Source organism: Centrocercus urophasianus, unplaced genomic scaffold (genome assembly GCF_019232065.1).
Source record: "Centrocercus urophasianus isolate 14NV4802_14NV808 unplaced genomic scaffold, USGS_Curo_1.0 seq_34, whole genome shotgun sequence".
NCBI classification, from domain to species: Eukaryota; Metazoa; Chordata; class Aves; order Galliformes; family Phasianidae; genus Centrocercus; species Centrocercus urophasianus.
In genome coordinates, this window is record NW_024884911.1 from 7,352,530 (window position 1) to 7,371,810 (window position 19,281).

General features: G+C 42.9%; 1 protein-coding gene across 6 annotated transcripts in view; it reads left to right on the top strand.

Annotated features, from left to right (window-relative positions):
* CRB2 (crumbs cell polarity complex component 2) overlaps nt 1-19,281 on the top strand; it is a 63,429-nt gene that overhangs the window by 36,387 nt on the left and 7,761 nt on the right. For all 6 annotated transcript variants that reach the window (XM_042830868.1, XM_042830865.1, XM_042830869.1 and 3 more), the window contains 8 exons: nt 1,526-2,218; nt 4,464-4,659; nt 5,154-5,293; nt 5,775-5,957; nt 6,465-6,578; nt 15,677-16,621; nt 17,108-17,664; nt 18,526-18,691. In XM_042830868.1, coding sequence (XP_042686802.1) covers nt 1,627-2,218; nt 4,464-4,659; nt 5,154-5,293; nt 5,775-5,957; nt 6,465-6,578; nt 15,677-16,621; nt 17,108-17,664; nt 18,526-18,691 — 2,893 coding nt within the window. In that variant the 5' untranslated portion in view covers nt 1,526-1,626. The remainder of the gene's footprint in view (nt 1-1,525; nt 2,219-4,463; nt 4,660-5,153; nt 5,294-5,774; nt 5,958-6,464; nt 6,579-15,676; nt 16,622-17,107; nt 17,665-18,525; nt 18,692-19,281) is intronic.

The following is a 19,281-nucleotide window of genomic DNA, read 5'->3' on the forward strand; positions in this document are numbered from 1 at the left end:
TAACTTGGTATCTGCGTAGTTCAGCCCTTTTGTATTTGACTGAATGTTTTTGTCATGGACAAGAATTAATGACTAATACAGATTATTGAGCAATGCAGTCATATGATGAACCAAATTAGAGTAGGTGCAGAAAGGTGTACCTGCTGGGAAGAGATGTTGGAAAAGAAGGTAACATGAAATTAATTTTATGCATCCTTATTTGCAAGAAGTGTTTAGACTACCTGCTTATAATGGAAGCAGAAAATGGTGTATGCAGCCTTTGAGATGACTGCAGCCTCCTACACTAGCAGTGCTTGCTGACTAGTTTAAATGTGAATTTCCTTATAGATGAACTCTGTTGCAAGTCAGAGAAATCATACTGAGCACACCGTGGTTTTATGGTCTTGTCACAGACTGTACTTCTGGCCTCTGGAAAGCGCAGGCTGAGACTGGTTACTCATTAAGTTTACAAAAGCTCATATCTCCTGTCTAGTAAATCTTTTGGGAATAGTTTCCTGGGCTCCCACCCTAATTGCTGCAGAGATTCCAGGCAGATTCCGTCATCCTTGTTTTCTGCCTGACTGGGAATCTGAGAATAAAAGGGTTCATGGCGGAATAATGAGAGTGCTGGACAGTGCAATGCTCAGCAACTCTCCCCAGCATCATATGAGAGAGGAAGGGGAGGGGTAAGCAATAGAGATGATGATGGGAATAGAAGGGGCTGCCTAAATCCCTGAACACCCTCCCTCCCCCATCAATACTGCATCTTAAAAGAAGACTTAATATCACCAGTCTTCTGGTGGGAGGAATTAGGGGGAGGTCAGGGCAGGGGCAGGCTTTTGTAAACCAAAGTCTCCTATAAATCCCTTTCAGGCCCTAAAGCCGGATGCCTCTACATTCCCATACAAAGGCTGGGGAACTGATGGGGTACTGGGTTGATAGAAAACCACTGACACAGATTAACAACTGGGTGTGTAGAAGATGCATCAGAGCAAGGCAAATATAACCAGAACTGGGCTGGGGTAACCATGGTGTGAATGTGAGAATGGTTAAGGTCAGCTGAGAAGTGATGCTATGGTGTGTGATCCTGGCAAATCCTTAGAATGGAGAACAGCACCTTACAGCCTTTCTCAAAAACAGCACTGCAGTGAAGGCAGAGAGCTGTGGGCAGTCAGAGCAATGCGGGCTCCTGGCTGTTTGTTACCTGCCACTGTTACCTGTCGATGTGAGCTGTGGGGTTTCCCGGAGACTTCCTGTTGCTGGCTGACCCACAGTTATATACAGAACATAGCAAAAATGGTGAAGAGCTGTTTGTGCACTGGCATGTAAAAAGTAGGTTAAGTGCTAGTGCTGTGCTCTGATACCATCACTAGTGGACTAGCTCAGAGAAAAAACAAAAAGAATCCTTAGAAGCAGCAGCTGAGACATTAAGCATCAGTCAGTATCTTAAAACATACCTCTGAGATGTGTGTGGTGATTGGCAGAAGAGCTTTTATTTTCCTAAGCTACTTAATGCTAACTAACAATATGTCTGTTTTCTCAACAGGAACTTCGTACTCTGAAAATAATAGCAATTGTTCATCATCCCCATGTGAAAATGGTGGGAGCTGTACGGATTTGGAAGTGGGGTACCAGTGCATCTGTCCCATGCACCCCATAGCCTACATGGGCATAAACTGTGAACTCCTCTATGATGCATGCACCAAACACGATTGCCCTGCCCATATGACTTGCAACAATACTCCAGGACTTCCAGAATATGAATGCATCTGTATGCCTGGCTTTACAGGTATTGATTGTAGCATTAATATTAATGAGTGCGAGAGCAACCCTTGTAAAGATCCTCGTTTTGAATGTGTAGATAGTGTAAGTGGATACGCCTGTAAATGCCAAACAGGACTGAACGAGGGCTGCCAAAGCTCTGTGTGCTCTAACCACACCTGCCTAAATAACGGGACGTGTGTCGAGGGTCCTGGGGACTCTGCTTGCATCTGCCAACCTGGCTTCACTGGGACCCACTGCAAAGACAACATTGATGAGTGCGCTTCCAACCCGTGCCAGAACGGAGCCATCTGCCGAGACAGGGTGAATGAGTATAGCTGTTTCTGTGTGCCTGGGTTCCAAGGATACAACTGTGAAATAGACATCAACGAGTGTGCATCCCGGCCCTGTAAAAACAATGGCACCTGCCTGAATGAGATGGATCGCTATCTGTGCAAGTGCATCCCCGGCTACACAGGTACCCTTTCGTGCTCATACACTACAATGTTGGTTGGATTACATCTTGCTATTCATGTTGTTCCACAATGTGTCTCGCTGCTGACAAGTTTAGTGGTGTTAGTAGCTGCCATGAGAAGTTGTTGTTTTACAGCTGTGAGACTAAATGCCTAAACTCAGAGTGTCTGGTTCCATGCTGGAATAATTTAGTGTTTGTGGCTTCCAAGAAATAGTTGAGGCTGATTTCCATGGATGGTACAGATGCTGAGAGGCGTTATCTAAGAATGAATGTGGGGGCACTATCTGAGGCTAGGAGCACTGGATATCATGTAGGTGTGATTAGCCTCACTATTAACAACAGGAGGTACACAAGAAAAGAGATTTAGTATCAGGAGGAGTACAGTTAGTGTTTTCAAGTATAACTGTTTAGCTGGTTTGTAGTTCTTTGTCCTGTCTTGCAGGATTTGTCTGAGGGGAGTAATCTTTAGAATAAAGTGGCTTTCATTTAGACACTTCTTTTTCAGTTCTTTGTCTGGAGAATGTTTCTTGGCATATGACTTAAGTATCCCTTTTATGTGCATCTGTTCTATTGATGACTCAGAGTAATCTACACCTGTGAGTTATCTGTGAAGCAGGCAGTGGGAGGTTCTCCTCCTAGCCCTGCTATCAGAGTGGAATGCGGTTGTACTGTGCCCATTTCTGCCTGGTACCACTTAGCACATGAACTTTCTCAGCCTTCCTCATTGTCACAGATTGAAGTGTTTCAAGAGTTAGGTTGCTGTGAAGGAATGCTGCTGATTACCAGTGGAATGCAACATCAGGAATGTGCCTGATGCTGAGTCACTCTGATAAAAACGAACAGAGACTTGGGAGGAAAAGAGCAGAATTTCTCTGTAGGCCTTAAGGTTGGCACTGATTTGGGGTATCAAACATAATTTTGTGAATCAGTTTCCTTTGACTCTTTTCTTGAATCGTCTATTAAGGATTATGGGATTCCCCTGATAAGGAGGTGATAAAATAACCCAAGCAGCAGGAGGAGTTTGTACTCCAAGTTATTCTGATGTTGATATGAGCTTTATGTTCTAGTACTTCATCCCAACCTCAGAGGTTCTAGCACCACTGGTTGCTGAGGCAGGTTGTTTCCTGGGGCTTTCATCTGGAATTTGGGTGAAGGGAGTTTTGCATGGGTATTGACAGGTTTGAATCAGCAGATTAGGGGGCCCACATTCCTGAGGATTAGGATGGCCACTCCAGTAGTCCTGAGCCTTTAACAAGAAGCAGAGCTTAGATGGATTGGCAGGTTAGTCACTGCAGTGACTAACACGTGGAGATGATGTCAGGTCATAGACAGTTTCAACTGGTGGAATGTAGTATGGCAAGATAGTTGCATAGGAGTTTTTAGTGAAAGCTGAGACTTTGGACCAAAAATGCCTGATTTCTTTTTGCTTTTGATTATTAATACATAGAGCTAATGCCTAAATTTTAGTAACATTTCATAATACAGTGACTTACTAATATATAGTATCACTGTAATTAGCATTTCGCATTGCCTTAATGCCTTTTTTTCTAGGTATCTCAAAGCAAGTTACAAATATTATTTAAACAAATGGATCAATGTCTTGGGGAGCCAGGTAGTGATTACTTTTTCCTTTCCCAAAAGGCAACTGCCTTTGACGTAGAACATTGGACCTGGTTAAGGCAAAACTCCCTTCACCATAGCAGCACAACGCTAGTGAAGAGTACTGTGTCTAACTTAAACTGTAAGAGCTATATAATATATGAAAGTTTGAATAACCCTAACTAGCAGTGTGTCTCTTCTCTTCTCATCCCTGTCCTTCCACCCTGAACAGATTCCCAGTCAGAACAGCTCTTAGAGTTTTAAGGTGTGCATGTAAGTCAGATCAGCATGGTTTACACAGAAATTGAATGTCATTTGTGAAGTGCTGTCCAGCTGGTTGCTTCAGCAAACCCGAATGAGAGAAACTAAAGCTTTGTAAATTCTGGAAACTGCTTCTAGTTTTGTTATAAGACTAACATCCGGAAGCCTGAAGAAAACAATTCCATTTTTCAGTAATAGTGGAAGGCCCTTAATCTCTAAGAATTGCACACTGTTCATAAGCTCTGTGTTTTTACAGCAAAATGAGGAAAGATCACTGTGCTGGCCAGTTGGATTTGATAACATGGCTTTTGCAATTCCAGCTCAGAAATGCAAGCAGTGCAGACTTTGATGGATTTTTAACATGAATATTTCTCTCTTTTCTAACAAGGAATAAACTGTGAAGCTGAAATAGATGAATGTGATTCATACCCTTGTCAGAATGGGGCCTTGTGCAGCGATCACATTGGGTTCTACACCTGCACCTGTATGCCAGGTTACCAAGGAGTCCAGTGTGAGGTGGACATCAATGAATGTATAAGCCAGCCATGCCAGCACAATGGGACATGTCATGACCTCATTAACAGGTGAGAAATCAGTATTTGTGCAATTAGATACCAGTACTGATGTAATGTTCTTCTTTAGAAATCCATGGAGAGAATTGGATTTAGTGTTTTGTACATCCCAGTGGTAGTAACTGAAGGAGTGATTAATGGCAGCATGTGAGAGGGGCTGTTCCAGTAGCAGAACTCCTCGGAGGCTTAAAAAAAGGTTCCTGTTTTTGCTTCTGTCTGACATATCAGATGCAAAGGGAAGTGATTTGCAGATCATGATCAGCACAAGCAGCTGGTGAGAATGTACCTGTGTCAGTGTGCCTTTCACAGGCATACTGTAGGTTTAGAGATTGCTGAGGTTGATCTGCTCTCTCATTAGTGTGGCCTGTTTGCTCAGAGGGACCTGTCTTTTTCCTCTGCCCACAAATGCACATGAAGGCTAACTCCAGCAGCTGTTTGCTCTTTCTTCACATGAGCTCAACAATGAAATCAGGACCTTCTGCATCACTCTGTTTTGTTGCCCACAGTTACCAATGTGACTGCAGTGACACAGGCTTTGAAGGGGACCACTGTGAATTGGATATCCTGGAGTGTGCCTCTGAGCCCTGTCTGAACAATGCCACGTGTGTTGAAGGAATCAAGAACTACAGCTGTGCCTGCTGGACAGGTAAGTTTGAAATCTATTTCATATATCAGCCCCTAATCATACTGCAACAGAGAGCATGTGCTCAGTTGCCCTGTTGAAGCAGTAAGGATTTAACAACCATACAACATGATCCAGTGTGAAGTTTTGTTATCCAAAACAATGAGGCTACCACTGCATCTCCCTTTACTGATCATCCAGGATCAGATGAACCTCTTCGTTGGGAAATGCACCCTGATCTTCAACTATAAAATTTCCTTTCTCTTCTTTTCTGCCTTTTTCCTGTGTGTGTTTTTCTATCACAAAGTAATGGTTTCTTGCAAATTGTTTATCTGGCTCCCTCCTTTGTCGTGCTGGAGAAACTGGAGGACTCTGGGACTCCTTACTCAATGAGTTGCAATGTCTTTTGGTTCCTATTCTCATCCTCAAGATGAGAAGCCACAATACTTGGGTGACTAGTTGTAGTGCAGTTGTGTGTGATCCTTACACAGATGTCTCCTGGCAGGTTACACAGGGCAGCGTTGTGAAGAGGATGTGAACGAGTGTGCAACAGATCCCTGTCACAACGGAGGTGTGTGCTTTGAGCGATCCAACCAGTCCTATTATGGCTCACAGCCTGACTTCCCCAATGATTTCAGCTACAGCCAAGCAGCTGGTTTCCTCTGTTGGTGTCAGCCAGGCTTTGCAGGTAGGCTTTGTGGTAAATGTTGCCTTCTTTCTGCTACAGATGGACTGTATTTGAGTAGATAGGAATGATGGGTGAAATGGGTGAAATACCACCCACCCCTTCCCCTGGTTTATATAAATATCTATAAAAGCATGGATTTAAGAGCTGGGGAAAATACTTGGAAGGAGAGGCTAACAATACTACTTTATTGTGGGGTTGCTTTTTGTGTTTTGTTTTTTTTAATAAGAAGATGAGAGTTTGGTCCACTGTTGTGCAGAAGTTCTGATTCTGCGCCAGTTCCCTTTCCTGACACAGGCAAATCATTAAGCTTTCCTTGCTTCATTTTGCATAATTGTTTCAATTATAGAATCTATTTGTCAGAGTGTTAAAAGAGACACGCACAGTTTACAGAATTCTTCTGCATTTTTAGAAGACAGTAAAGAATGGCAAAACATCATGAATGCAGTTTGTATCCTTCACTGATGCATGCATGCACTAACCTTGGCGATTTGTATTTTCCCTTCAAAGGGGAGACCTGCTTTACTAACATTGATGAGTGCGAGTCCCAGCCGTGTCAGAATGGCGGTCACTGCGTGGACCTTGTTGATGGCTTTCTTTGTCATTGTTTACCAGGTTATTCAGGTAAGGTTGGTGAAAGTGGGTGGCTGGAATCAAGTCAGTCTGGCTAACTAATGCAGAGTTGCTGTGTTACTGTTTGGCTGCAGGACTGGATTCCAGTACTGAGTGTCCCAGGCTTCTAGGAAGGACTGAGAGAAACTGTGGGGAGCTCAGTAGCTTTGAAGGGGGATTTCTGTCAGTGCTCAAAAAAACTACATGACTATGATCAAGCAAGTTGATAGATTCTAAGGTAGAATTTGAAACAGACAGCTATATAGAAAAGTCTATAAAGAGCAGACTGTCTGGGGATCTGCATCCTGGAGTGAAAGCTCTCTGGGAGAACAGTGTTTTTTATATATGAGCTGTGAAAATGAACAAAAAACATTCAAATAAAACATAACAGAATACATTTTAAAAGGTGCATAATGCTTTGAATGTCACAAGCTGCTGATTGTAGCAGATTGGATCGTCAGCACATAAAACATCTGTAAAACATCTCTCATCCCTAACACCCCTGGATGATAAGAGCCAGAGATTTTTGGCTGAAGGCAGTAATTTGCCATGTTAGGAGGTCAAAAGGTCTTTGTGATGTGAGCAAATGCAGCCTTCTCTGTTTACAAGGGAGCAGGCAGTTTAGATTCTTACACAAATGCCCTGCCTGACCCTATTGGGTCTCAGTTTTCTGGCTGAGAAACTAGGGGATAGTGAGTACACAGCTCTGTTGGGAGGGTGCACTGCTGACTGATGCTAACTCTTAAATCAGTTTAGAATATTGATGTATTTCTGCATCTTTAATTCTGTATGTACTCTGTTTTGAACAATCTGCACCAAAAAGTAGCTTGTAAGAAAGACGGTCCCCAGCACAATCTAATATTCATGTATTTTTGAGGTGGATATAACCATTCTGCAGTGTTCCTAGGCTGCCATCTCGTGGGAAAAAGAAAAACTTGAAGCCAGTATAAAACTGTCTTTTGATTTCTTGGAACAGCAGGTAGCAGCATTCCAGAGTCTTAGGTCTGTATTATGTGAGGAAGTTTTGTTTTCCCTCATAATGGTTGAGCAAAGTTGTAGCAAGTCTGCCCAACTTTTCCCTGGGAAGACTCATTATCACAGGTACTTTCACACCCAGAATCTCATGTCGACTCCTAGTTAACGCATTCTGTGTTAACTAGGTGTAGCTAGTTTGCTTTGGATTCCTAATTTAGGCTAGGTAAAGAAAAAATTGCTTTTGTAGCTGTGGCCTTTGAAAATAGGCTCTTATTGAATTTTTTTTAATGGCACTTTTTCATTAGTTACAGTGCTGCACTCATGAACGAAGATATTGTCTAAAGAGATGGTTTAAGGTTTACCCTGCGTCTCATAATTCCCACTCACATGCATGCCCTATTCTCTTTTCCTCCTTCATTGCCTCTGCACCCCTCACAGAGTTCAGAATTTCATTTTGCTCTGCCACACTGCAGATCTGTTTAATCCTTTCCAGTTCTTAGTGTGCTTATGGGTAGAAAAGCTGACAGGAACACAGGATGATGGGCAGAGTGCTAGAGTTCATTCTGTTGCATCAAATCTGGGTTCATTAGTACTTGAAGGGGATTAGAAGCAAGTTGCTCTTCTGGATATTGCTTTTGGTAAAGGACTTTGTTTCATCTGAGGTAGTTCTGACACATTAACACAGTGAAAGGCTGTGAGCAGTCTCTGAGATCAGTGAGTGCATGTGGAGGAGTGAAGCTGACAGGGAAATAACAGCAATTAATCTCCCCTCCTTTGTCAATTAATCCCAGTACAGTCATGCTGGGTAAACAGCTTATTACTTCATATTAGGATCACAGAACAACTTTGTGAAGCTTCCCATAATGTTTCTGCTCAAAACACATTTCTGTGGCAGCTTAGATCTACCATGAACTTGGGTTTAAGCTGCCTCCGCTGATTAAAGTGAACTTGCTACTCTGAAGAATGCTTTCTTGGGGCGGCAGGGGGTTCTTTCAGTATTTTTTTTTCTTCAGTCTGAGGAATTTAGGGGGGTGCTGGGATAACAATGTGAGTAAGGAGAAATTCGTTCTTTGCAAATTAACTGCCTCTGTGCTGTCTCAGGCTGTAGGGTTGCAGGGAGGTGAGCCGCTCTGCCCTTGAAAGTAGTAGTCAGAAAAGCAGTGCCTTTTTTCAAGGAGAACTACATAATAGGTCCTGAGAGTCAGTCCAGTGCACTAGTTTGTTCGTTAGCAGAGGATGTGACCTGAGAGGATATAAGAAGTGTAAATTGCATGGATACTAAATGAGGTAAGGAGGAGAATGAGTCTTGTGTAGTCTTGGAATTATGTCAACTGTGGTCAAGAGAAAAAGCATATTAGGAAAAGTCAATCTTTAGTAAAAAAGCCAAAATGAATTATTTATTCATAGGAATGATTTCAATTCATCTTGTATACAGTGATCCATGGGTTAGGCCAGGACATTTAAAAAAAAAAAAAAAAAAACCAAAAACGACTGGTGCCTCTGTTTGAAATGAGAACTGACTTTTAACCTGCAAGTATGTAATGCAAGTGGAATTTGACTAATTTGTCCTTTGAAAAGTTTTGAATGACTTGAGCACTCCTACTCATATTTCTGCTTAAAGTTAACATTTTCTGCCATTTTTTCGGTTGTGAAGCTTCTGACATATTCAGTGTTGGTTTTTTATCCTGACCTCCCTCAAGAAGCTTTACAAACGATTGGGAGCAAATCATGACCAAATCTTGTAACTTGCACGGCTGCCAGCGTGTAAGAATGGGGAATTAAAACCTCTAGAAAGTGAATCGTCTGATCATTTTCTGTTTCTTTAGAATCCTTCAAAGGGTATCATAAGCTGGTTTGGAAGATAGCTTTTACAAGTATTTTATCTCAAACATACGTGTACTACCTAGAATTTGCACGACTGTATTTTCCCACCATCGTTGTCTGTCTCTGAGAACACTAGACACTCTAAGTGTATCCTTAAATTGATCCTGGGAAAAGAAGCAACTGCAGTTTCTAACAACATAATGAATTTGGAAAGGTGTAGAGGATCAGGATCTGTGCTGATTTATGCTATATGCTTTGAATTCAATATCTGTATTTCTAATCAGAAGCATACAGAGACTCTGTACATGTGTGTAAATACATACCCACGTGTGTATGTAAATAAAAATTAGATCTCCCTGAAAGGAACTAATGTTCTCCAGTCTTCACAGTTGTTATATTGTTGCAGTAGACAGTTGAATGAACACAAACCACTTGTCTGCATTTGAACAGGAACAGCATGGTCACCCTAGCTGCTATAGATAGCACTGAAAATCTGTGTGAGGATAGGACTATGCCTACACAGCCCAGATGTGACTATCTGGAAGTTTTGATTTCAAACATACTCACCCTGGTACGTGGTATGTTGACTGGTGTGTTTGGACTGAATTAGCTCAGATGAAAGTAAACAAACTGCAAGAGTTCTTGGAGTGCTTGCTTTAAATATCTTGAAGTCATACTGCTAATGCAGCTCCCATACTCTTATTTCTGAGAGTTTTTGTTTGCTGGGTAAGCTTCTCAGGCTTCCTCACACCATGGAAGTACAAGCCTTCCTCCAGAAACATTACCATTTGAAAGTAGCCACACTTTTTCTGAAACCAGATCATCAGAGAGAAGTGAAATTGCAACAGCTAATTTTGTAAGATTGCTAATGGAGAAAGGGAACTTTGATTCTGCAGTCCCATGGTTGAACTGGTGCAGCCAGCACAGAGCAGGCTGTTTCCTTCCATTCAGTTAGATCACATAAATGGGTTGTGGTAGTTAAAAATTGAGAACTTTCTTTGTGAATGCTGCACAGGGGAAATGCTTGTGCACACAAATGCACGGAGTGGGGCAGATGGAGGAAGGAGGCTGTGTGAAGTGCTGGTCACAGTGCTGAATGTACAGCAGGGCTGGGGCTGTGCTCTGCATTTGGAACTCTCCTTATTCATATGCTTTGGTGGTGGAAATATGGTTTTTTGTCTTAGCCTGTTTCTTACAACAAAATTTTTTTACAACAAAATAGGGAAGAATCCGCATTTTGTTCTTATTTCATGGAACGTGGCACGTTCACCTGGGAGGTGCAAGGGCGAGAGGCTGTCTCTTGACTTTCTGCTGCTGGAGTTAATGCTGTGGATACCGCAGGGTATTACTGTAATGCACTGGGGGAGAGCACTGCAAGTACGCATTCTTCGTGTCAGCACTGACAGAGGCCAGCTGGGGAGGTTTAGAGCAGGGCTGGATTAGATCTCACTGCAGCGCAGGTCTCTGCTATATTGGTTAGTTCCATCTCCAATCCCTTTTTGTCTGACTGGCGTCAGGGAGCGCTTACACACATTCTGCCAGTTCATTTCAGCCTTTCTGCCCTTCCCCACCCCCACTCACCCCCACTTTTTTTCCTTTACTGTCACAAATGTCCACAAGGAGTCGGCCATGAAATCTGTGCTGATTGGCGTGATCCTGAAGGGAATTTTTCTGCTAGCAGGTAATGAGATCTATACAGTAATTGCAATGTGTCCTGAATGTTTGCGTGCCTGCTCAGGGCAGGGAGCTGGCTGTGCGATTAATGGTAGCTGGAGGCATAAGAAGGACGAGAATTCACTAGAAAGGAAGAATGTTTTTATTTTGAAGAGACCTAAAGTTTTGTTTTGGAAACTTCAGGGCCAGGAATTTGCTAGTTGCCTCCAGATAAACGTGGAGCAGTCAGTGCACTCCGTGTGCATCTTTGCTGCAGTTCTGCCTTGCTCTGAAAGCTGTCCGCAGAAATCCAACCTGGGGTGTAGCTCTGAGGCGCAGGTCCTTCTGTACACAGGTGTACTTTGTAAGCATGTCAGTGTCTCCTGTTAGTTCTGTGAAGCATTAGATTTCTTTTGATGGCATCTTTTTGCTATTTTTCTTTTTGCTTTAATGATTTGAAACTCCTTTATCAAGAAGTAAATTTTTTTAGCTCAGGGGACAAACCCTTAGCTGGCCTGTGCACTTCTGCGTCTCCTCCCCCACATCTCCTTGAGGAGTAGTGCACGGTGGGAGAGAGGTCAACGCAGTGTGTTGCCATGGAAATGGCAGTAATTGTGCAAATATAATTGTGGCCGGGTCTGTTTGTTGCTGCTAATTCTCTCTCTCTCTCCCCCCATCTCTCCCTTCGCCTCCCTTCCTCCCCCCCATTTTTCTTTTGGTAATAATACAAATCCTAATTAGGATGCACCAGGGAAAGGTTGCTAGGAATTCAGCTGTCTTAAGGGGAAAGGACGACCTGCGTTGGCTGGGAAGCCCCACTGAACTGGCATGTTTCAAGAAAAGAGAGCATGAATAGATCTCATCCTTCAAGGTTTTTTGGCATGTGACAGCTAAATTAGAATCTTTTTCTTTATATATGTTTTTTCTTTTAATATATGTTTTCTTATAGTACAATGAATCTTTGCTTATTAATAGCAGCTAGAAATCATTAGTTTCATTCAGAGAAGCTGAATGTATGGATTTGCATAATGCAGCTATGAAACAAGACTGTCCTTACCACATCAGTAATACTTCAGAATTTAGTGAATTTCTGTTTGAAAACGATGCAGACTGTTACAGCTTAGCAACTTCTGACTGTATGTTCCTGACGCTGTGTTACTGGGACTGTGCACTGGACACTGCTGAAATATCTGGAATCACAGAGACGCTTGGATTAGAAGGGAATGTTTGAAAATAACTGTCCTCGGATAGCAGCCTTTTAAATAATACTTTAATTATTTTTTTTTTAGATAATTCTATTGATTTGCGTTTCTTAGTCTTTAACTATATGAGAAACTCAGTACACATTTTAAAATCTAATAATGTAATGAATCATGTTGATTATTCAAACAATGTTGCCAACAGTAAGAACAGAAGTAAATGTTTGAGTTTAGAAATCTAGAGGGTGCAGAGGAGACTCAGTAAGAGTTACTACTTTTAAATGGATACCTAGAAAAGGATGCCTAGGCTATTCTTAGAGAAGCAAATTAGTTTTTAGATTCTTTTGAATTATAGAACAGTGGATATCATGAAACGATCTGCACTTCTGGGTACTGCAGTGGCCGAAACCAAAAATCTTATTTTTTCTGAAGACAAACTTTTTTACTTTCCTGAAATCTCTAGCTTTGTTTACACTCTGTGATCTGCAGCCAAACCCCAAATAACATACTTCTCTGCTGAGCTAAAATTAGCATCTGGGAAGCAGTATTCAATAGAAATCTCCTATTTTATTTTGGCGTAAGTAAGAATTTGGCAAATGGAAGATGTTCATAGTTGACAAAAATCATTGGTGATAATGAAGGAGAGAGGGAGGCCAGCTGCTTGATGAAGGGTGTGATTATTGCAAGCTGTATAAGGAGCAGTGATGTAGAACAGGGCTAACTGCTAAGCAAAGGGTCACACTGGCTGAAAAAAGATTTTTACAACTCTGGCACAGTTACCAGTTCTAAAAACTGCTTCAGACTCAAATCTGATACTGCACTGGCTTCTAGGAGGGTAGGGATACCTCTTGTTCTTTTAGAGATCTTTTCTTTCTGCCTTAGCCATGTGAAGGCTGGTTGTTTGCTGGCCGAAACAATGAGGGCAATAGAAAGCTTGTTTTTAATTCCTCTAGGAAGAACTGCCTGCTCCTGCTGCTGAGTGTTTGCTTGTGAGGTTAGACAGCAGCATATAAAGACTTGAAGTTGCCAGCTCATTCTTTTTCACCCATTTTAAATAAATGATATAGAAATCACACCAGCTGTGTCCCATGGGAAAGCTTGGTGTTTAATTAGCCACCAGCCTGGGGTTGTGCACTCACCACAGGGACTAATTTGCCACCTGGTGTGAAGCACTCACCCACAGGTGTCAGCTGGGAGCTGGGAAACAGCAGCACAGGCAGGTGTTCCTGCTGCTGCTCCTAGCGAGAGTGCTGGCCAGAGGGGAAGTGTGCAGGATAGGAGGGAGAGAAAGATAGGAAAATGGGGCTCTTGTTTGGTGCTGGCCCAGCCAGACATCTTAGAAACAAATTCATGACCTGTCTCCATTTGTTATTCAGAACAATGCTAATTTCTCCTTGTTGCCCTAGTAAATAAATGTGACTGCTCTGATCTCAAAGGGGATGGCATCTCAAACACTTGGGACTATGCTGACCCTACATATCTTTCCATTCAGTGGCCTCTCCCCTGAACTCCTACTGTAAACCTGCCCCTTACTGTTCTGAAAGCCCTTCAATCCACTGATAGTCAGAAAACCCATTCCAGTGTTTTCTTAATTCTTCCCTTCCCATCTTCTCCCACACTGGGGTTCTCCAGGCCTGCAGACGCCTATTATGCTTTATTTATTCCAGCACTTTTCTTTCAAGTGATCAGAGCTTTGTGCCAAAATCTCATTTCTGCCCTTGCTTCTTCCATTTCCTTAACTTACAATCATGCCCCAAGTCTGTGTGCTGAGCAGTAATTGCTGGAGGAAAAAAGGAAGGGCTGAGGTAGTATTAGCAATTCTGAATCTGTCCATCAGCTGGGCTTTTCTTCAAGGCAGACATTACTGGCCAAATTCAGTGCTTTTCTAGAGGCACTACACAGAACAGTTCTCCTTTAATATAAGAAAAGTATAGCTGTGTCCTAGAGGGATCTGAGATAATGTTGCTGGCAGAGCAGCCCTAGCACAGCTGAAAAGAGCAGAATTACCAGAACCTCCTGATTCTGTTTCAGCGCTTCTAAGAGCACATATGTGTTATGGTCTTATGTTGGAACTGGAAGATGGTGTTGAGTCTTCACATATCTGCAGATAGCACTGTCAACAGCAGGTAAATGCTTGGTCTCAAAAGAGTAAAGTAACTTGGTTAGACAGCAGTACCAGATGTTTGTGCAAGACTGGCTGAGAGGCATTGCTGGAATGTGAGGCAGTTCACAACATCAGCACACGAATTCAAGAAGCTTCATATCTTTGTTAATTTTTTTTTTTTATCATGCCATCAAGTCCAGTTCCAGTACTCCTAAGGCACCATCTCCCCTCATCCCTTTTTCCCTCAGGCAACTCTCTAATCTCTTTGACATGCCTATTCTGTCTAGTGGCTTTTCTTTACAAATGTCTTTTGTGTTTTGATTCCCCTCCTTTGTGTGTGAATTCCTTCTTTTTCTTTCTGCTGTCCTCGTTGTGCTTGCTAGGTAGATTCTGCCTGTAATGCTATTAGATCAGGATAATCCATGCTTGGCTTATCTGTGCAACTGTCTCTGAAGATTAGTGAAAACCAATGTTATGGGCTAGATAAACAGTGAACTGGTTCAGGAGGGCTCTAATGTCAGTCTGAAGATGCTCAGGAAAATGACAGCTGATTTTCATTAACTACATTTGAGTGTAATGGTCTGTAATTTCATTGAGCCCTGTTGGGATGCATGTGCCTCGAGCAGATACACTAACTGCCACACAGTGCTCTTCACCCAGTTCACTTCTGCAGGACTGGAAAGAACTTAAATCAGCTTGGTGCAAGTATGTTAAAATACCTGTGGAGCATGTATTGCTTCTTGTTTCATAATAAACTGGGTTTTGTGAATGTTTTACAACAAGGGGGTTGTCTGATATTGTTTTCCAAACTATGGAATTTTAATTTTCTTAACTGTGGCTTTCCAATAACTTCCTGGCTGGTGATCTAGTTAGATGCCCCAACAGTGGTGCTTGGAACATGCTCCAGTCAGATGTATAGACTTGAGTTTAAATGCACCAAATCTATGTATGGAAGATGCATAAAATCCCTATCTGGGCTGTCTTGTCCCTTTAATATCCTCTGCTTGCTCTCCCTGCATGCTTATTAGCTGTGTTGTCTGAGATTGCCTGGGAGAGGACAGAGGAGTCTGCTGGATGACACAGTCTGGCTGGCTGAAGCTCTACAAACAGCACTCTTTGCAGCATCTGGACAGACTGCACAGAATTATCTTTTGTTGCTCTTATGTTAGTGGTAGGCCACTGTGTGGTGAGTGCAGCGCTTCTTGCTGGCAGCTCTTGGGCTTCCTGTGCGTTCCTGAAGAGAATGGCTTAGAGAGCAGCAGTGCTGGGGAGGTCACTGTGCCTCGCAGCCTGGCTCTGGGGAAGGGAATTGCAATCCCCTGCAATGAGATCCCATTTCTAAATCTCTTTCGCAGGTGTGGAATGTGCTGTTAACATCAATGAGTGTGAGGAGGGTCCCTGCAAGAATGGAGCTATCTGTGAGGATGGCATTGCTGACTATACCTGCCACTGTGCCCCTAGCCAGGATGGCATTGTCTGGGGAGGGAAGAACTGCTCTGTCAAGCTCACTGGGTGCCAGACACATGACTGCCAAAATGAGGCCTTGTGTATCCCGACTTACCAAGCTGAGAGCCACGGCCACCTGTGCCAGTGCCAGCCTGGTTTCTATGATGCCACATGCTCAACACCAACAACATTTTCCTTTGCTTCCAGAGGGTATCTCCTCATTGAGCTGCCCGTGAACAATCAGAGCAGGAGGGAGGTAGCAGGAGAGCAGCTTGCCAGTGTGTCCCTCCGGTTCCGAACCACCTTGCCCAGCGCCATCCTTTTTTACCGAGGCCGTGAAGCTGAATACTTGTTCCTGGAGCTCTTTGATGGCATTCTGCATGCTCAACTGAAGAGGCAGGATGAGTACCTGCTGCAGCTGGAGGGGCTGAGAGTTGATGATGGCCGCTGGCATAAAGTTGAAGTTGTTCTGCAGAACACTGTGCAGCTCAAACTCTGGCACGACTCCTGTGATGCAGGTATCTGCGTGCAGAGCTCTCTTGTCCCAGACAACGCTACTCCGGTCCCACACGCCTTCCTGAGCATGTATGTTGGAGGTGCTGAGGATCCACTGGCCAACAACACGCAGAGTCAGCAGGGCTTTGTTGGCTGCCTGGAAGACTTGCAGGTGGATGCTGAAGCCGTGCTCCCGGTGGCTCTCCCTGTGAGCGGCGTTTCCCCTGTGACGCAGGGTTGTGACCGCACTGAGTGGTGCCTCTCCAAGCCCTGCTTTCATGGCGGGCTGTGTGTGGACCTTTGGACAACGTTCAGGTGTGACTGTTTGAGGCCATATGGAGGCCCTGCTTGCTCATATGGTAAGTGCTATGTGATTTACATCTGCCAACTCCTTTGTCAATGCTTCAAGGATACTACATTCAGTACCTCTAGAAGAAATATTTTCTATTTGACCAGAGAGAAGAATAAAGCAAAACTCTCTATAAAGAAAACTCTTATTGATTCCCTGTCACTCACTCCTGCAGAAATGATAACCAGATTTGTGGTGCAGATGTTACTCCTTGTTGAACCAGAGACTCTGACTCTGTATCAGATCTGAGTAACTGTAGGAGAGTAGGGAAGTTGTTTCACTGTAAGAAGCTGAGCTTGAGCTTCCAGTGAATGGGAATGTATTGCTTTATAAACAAAATAGAAAGTGTTAAAGTTGGCATTTCTGAGCTAAAATTATACTTATTTGCCTTTTTTATTCCCATAAGATTTATATTGTCCTTTTTTTTTTTTTTTTAATAAAGTTGCTTTGCTGTTGCCTTGTCAGAGAGCTGATGTACATTTCATTTCTCTTCTAGAACACCCAGCAGTAACATTTGGCTTCGAGAATTCTACTAGCTTTTCCTCTTTCATCCTTTCTGATAGCCTTGGTGCAGACTTCAACATCTCCTTTTTCATTCGTAGTCTGAAACCAAACGGTTTAGTATTGCAAATCAGCAATGAAACAGACCCCTGCCTCACTATATACTTGAAGAACGGCAAGCTAAAGATTGAGATGTTATCTACAGATACTGTGACATTTCCAGAAAGTTTAGTTGATGGGAGAAGACATTTGGTAGCTCTGTCTTTCCAAGGAGGAATTGTTGGTGCTCACCAATCAGACATGTATGTGGAGCTGGGACAACTGGTAGGAAGGCCTCTTTTAACTGGCTATGAAGTGTATATTGGTGGACGTCCTGACCCAGACAGCACTGGCCTGTGGGGAGGTTATTTTAAAGGCTGCTTGCAAGACATCCAACTGAACGGCCACAAAATAGAGTTTTTTCAGGTTGAGAACTACAGTCTGCCGGATGAACTTAATAGGACTCAAAATATTAATTTGGTGAATGGATGCATCTCTGATAACACCTGCAAGGTAGGAGGTCTTGTTTCTCTTTGCATGCATGCAGTTGTTTATTATAGGTGTGTGACTGCAGAACAGTTTGACTGTTGCTGGTACCAGGGAAACAGAACAGGATGCCTGCACTCTTAGGCCTCACTCCTGTGATGTAATTCTTTTCTCTCTTTGCCCTTTTTTTTTTTCATATAACTTTTCAAATCTGAGAGCTACAGACGTCTCTAGAATTAAACTGTGGGAAAAACTCCTGCCCTGTTATGTTACCAATTTTGGCAGCTGTTTGCTTTGATTTGAATACACACGAACACAAAAAGAACCAAAAAGCCCACCTGAAGCATAGCAGACTGGTAGATGATTAATATCAGAGGCCATAGCAACAAAAATAGTAGCAAAGAAGGACATTTCCTTCTCCCCGTCATCAGTAACATTGTACTGGTTGGAGTGATATGCTCAGAATGACCGCATTTTTCACAGAAAGCTTTAGGCTGGTGTCCAAGCCATGGCCACTGTACATGTATGCATCCAAATATGTAGAGTTTGCTGCAGCTTGAAGGTCAGCGTGCTGCAGACCAGTAGCTGTGTGGATGAGATGCTCTCTGCAGTACAGTGTCCTTGCAGATGTGCTGCCAGCTGTTCTTTTCTAAACTGATGGAGTTCTACCTGGAGAGATTTTGTCCACCAGCTCTGTATGTAGGGAGGGGCGGGGGTCTCAGGACTTGCCTGCATAAAGTCTCTTGTACTTCCTTTGCTGCTATTGATTCACTATTTTAATTACCCTTTCTCAATTTAAACACCAACTGTCACATTTCCTTCCAGCAGGTTCTCTTAGATCTAACCATGAATTATACTGCTCCTAAATTGTGCTATTTTGCCTTACAGTCTGAACCTTGTCAGAATGGTGGCACATGCATTGTCACTTGGAATGACTTCCACTGCAGCTGCCCAGCAAATTTCACTGGGAAGTTTTGTGAAGAGAGAGTCTGGTGTGAAAGTGACCCATGTCCTGAAGCTACTACCTGTATAGATGTCCCAGCAGGATATGTGTGTGAGTACTGTTATCCTGCTTATGTGTTGGTAAAGTCTTCAGGGTCTCCAACCAGTATTACTAGTTCTCACTGTTGTGATAAATATAAACACGTGCTGCAATTAGCAAGCTAAGAATGGTGGCCAAGTATGTACTGTTACAGGCAGCATGTACTTTATGGATTTACCACCAGCATGTGATAGAGTGAAGGTGGCACTCAAAGATGTTTTCTTCTGTTACTGAGGTTTGATCAGGGAGGAGCCTGCCCTCTGTTTGAGAGTGACAGCCTGCCTTATCAACATCGCAGTGCAAGGGCTATCTTTTTTCTCTACTGTTCATCCATTCCAAGAGTCTCATGTTATTTCACTAAGACAATTAATGTGTTTTCAACTAAGTCAAAACCAAAGAGAATGAAGAAAACTTGTTAGTTTATGATTCCTTGCTTTGCAGAGAATGTTCTTAGTGGCTACAAAATGTCCAGGAACTCAGGATGTTGGCCTATTTTCAGCAGCTTTGTATGTGTTGCTTTCCTGACTTGCATCCTAGTTTTTCTGTAAGAAAAAGGTGATAGTTTTATTTGTGTGCAGTGCTGTGAAATTAATGAGTAAAAA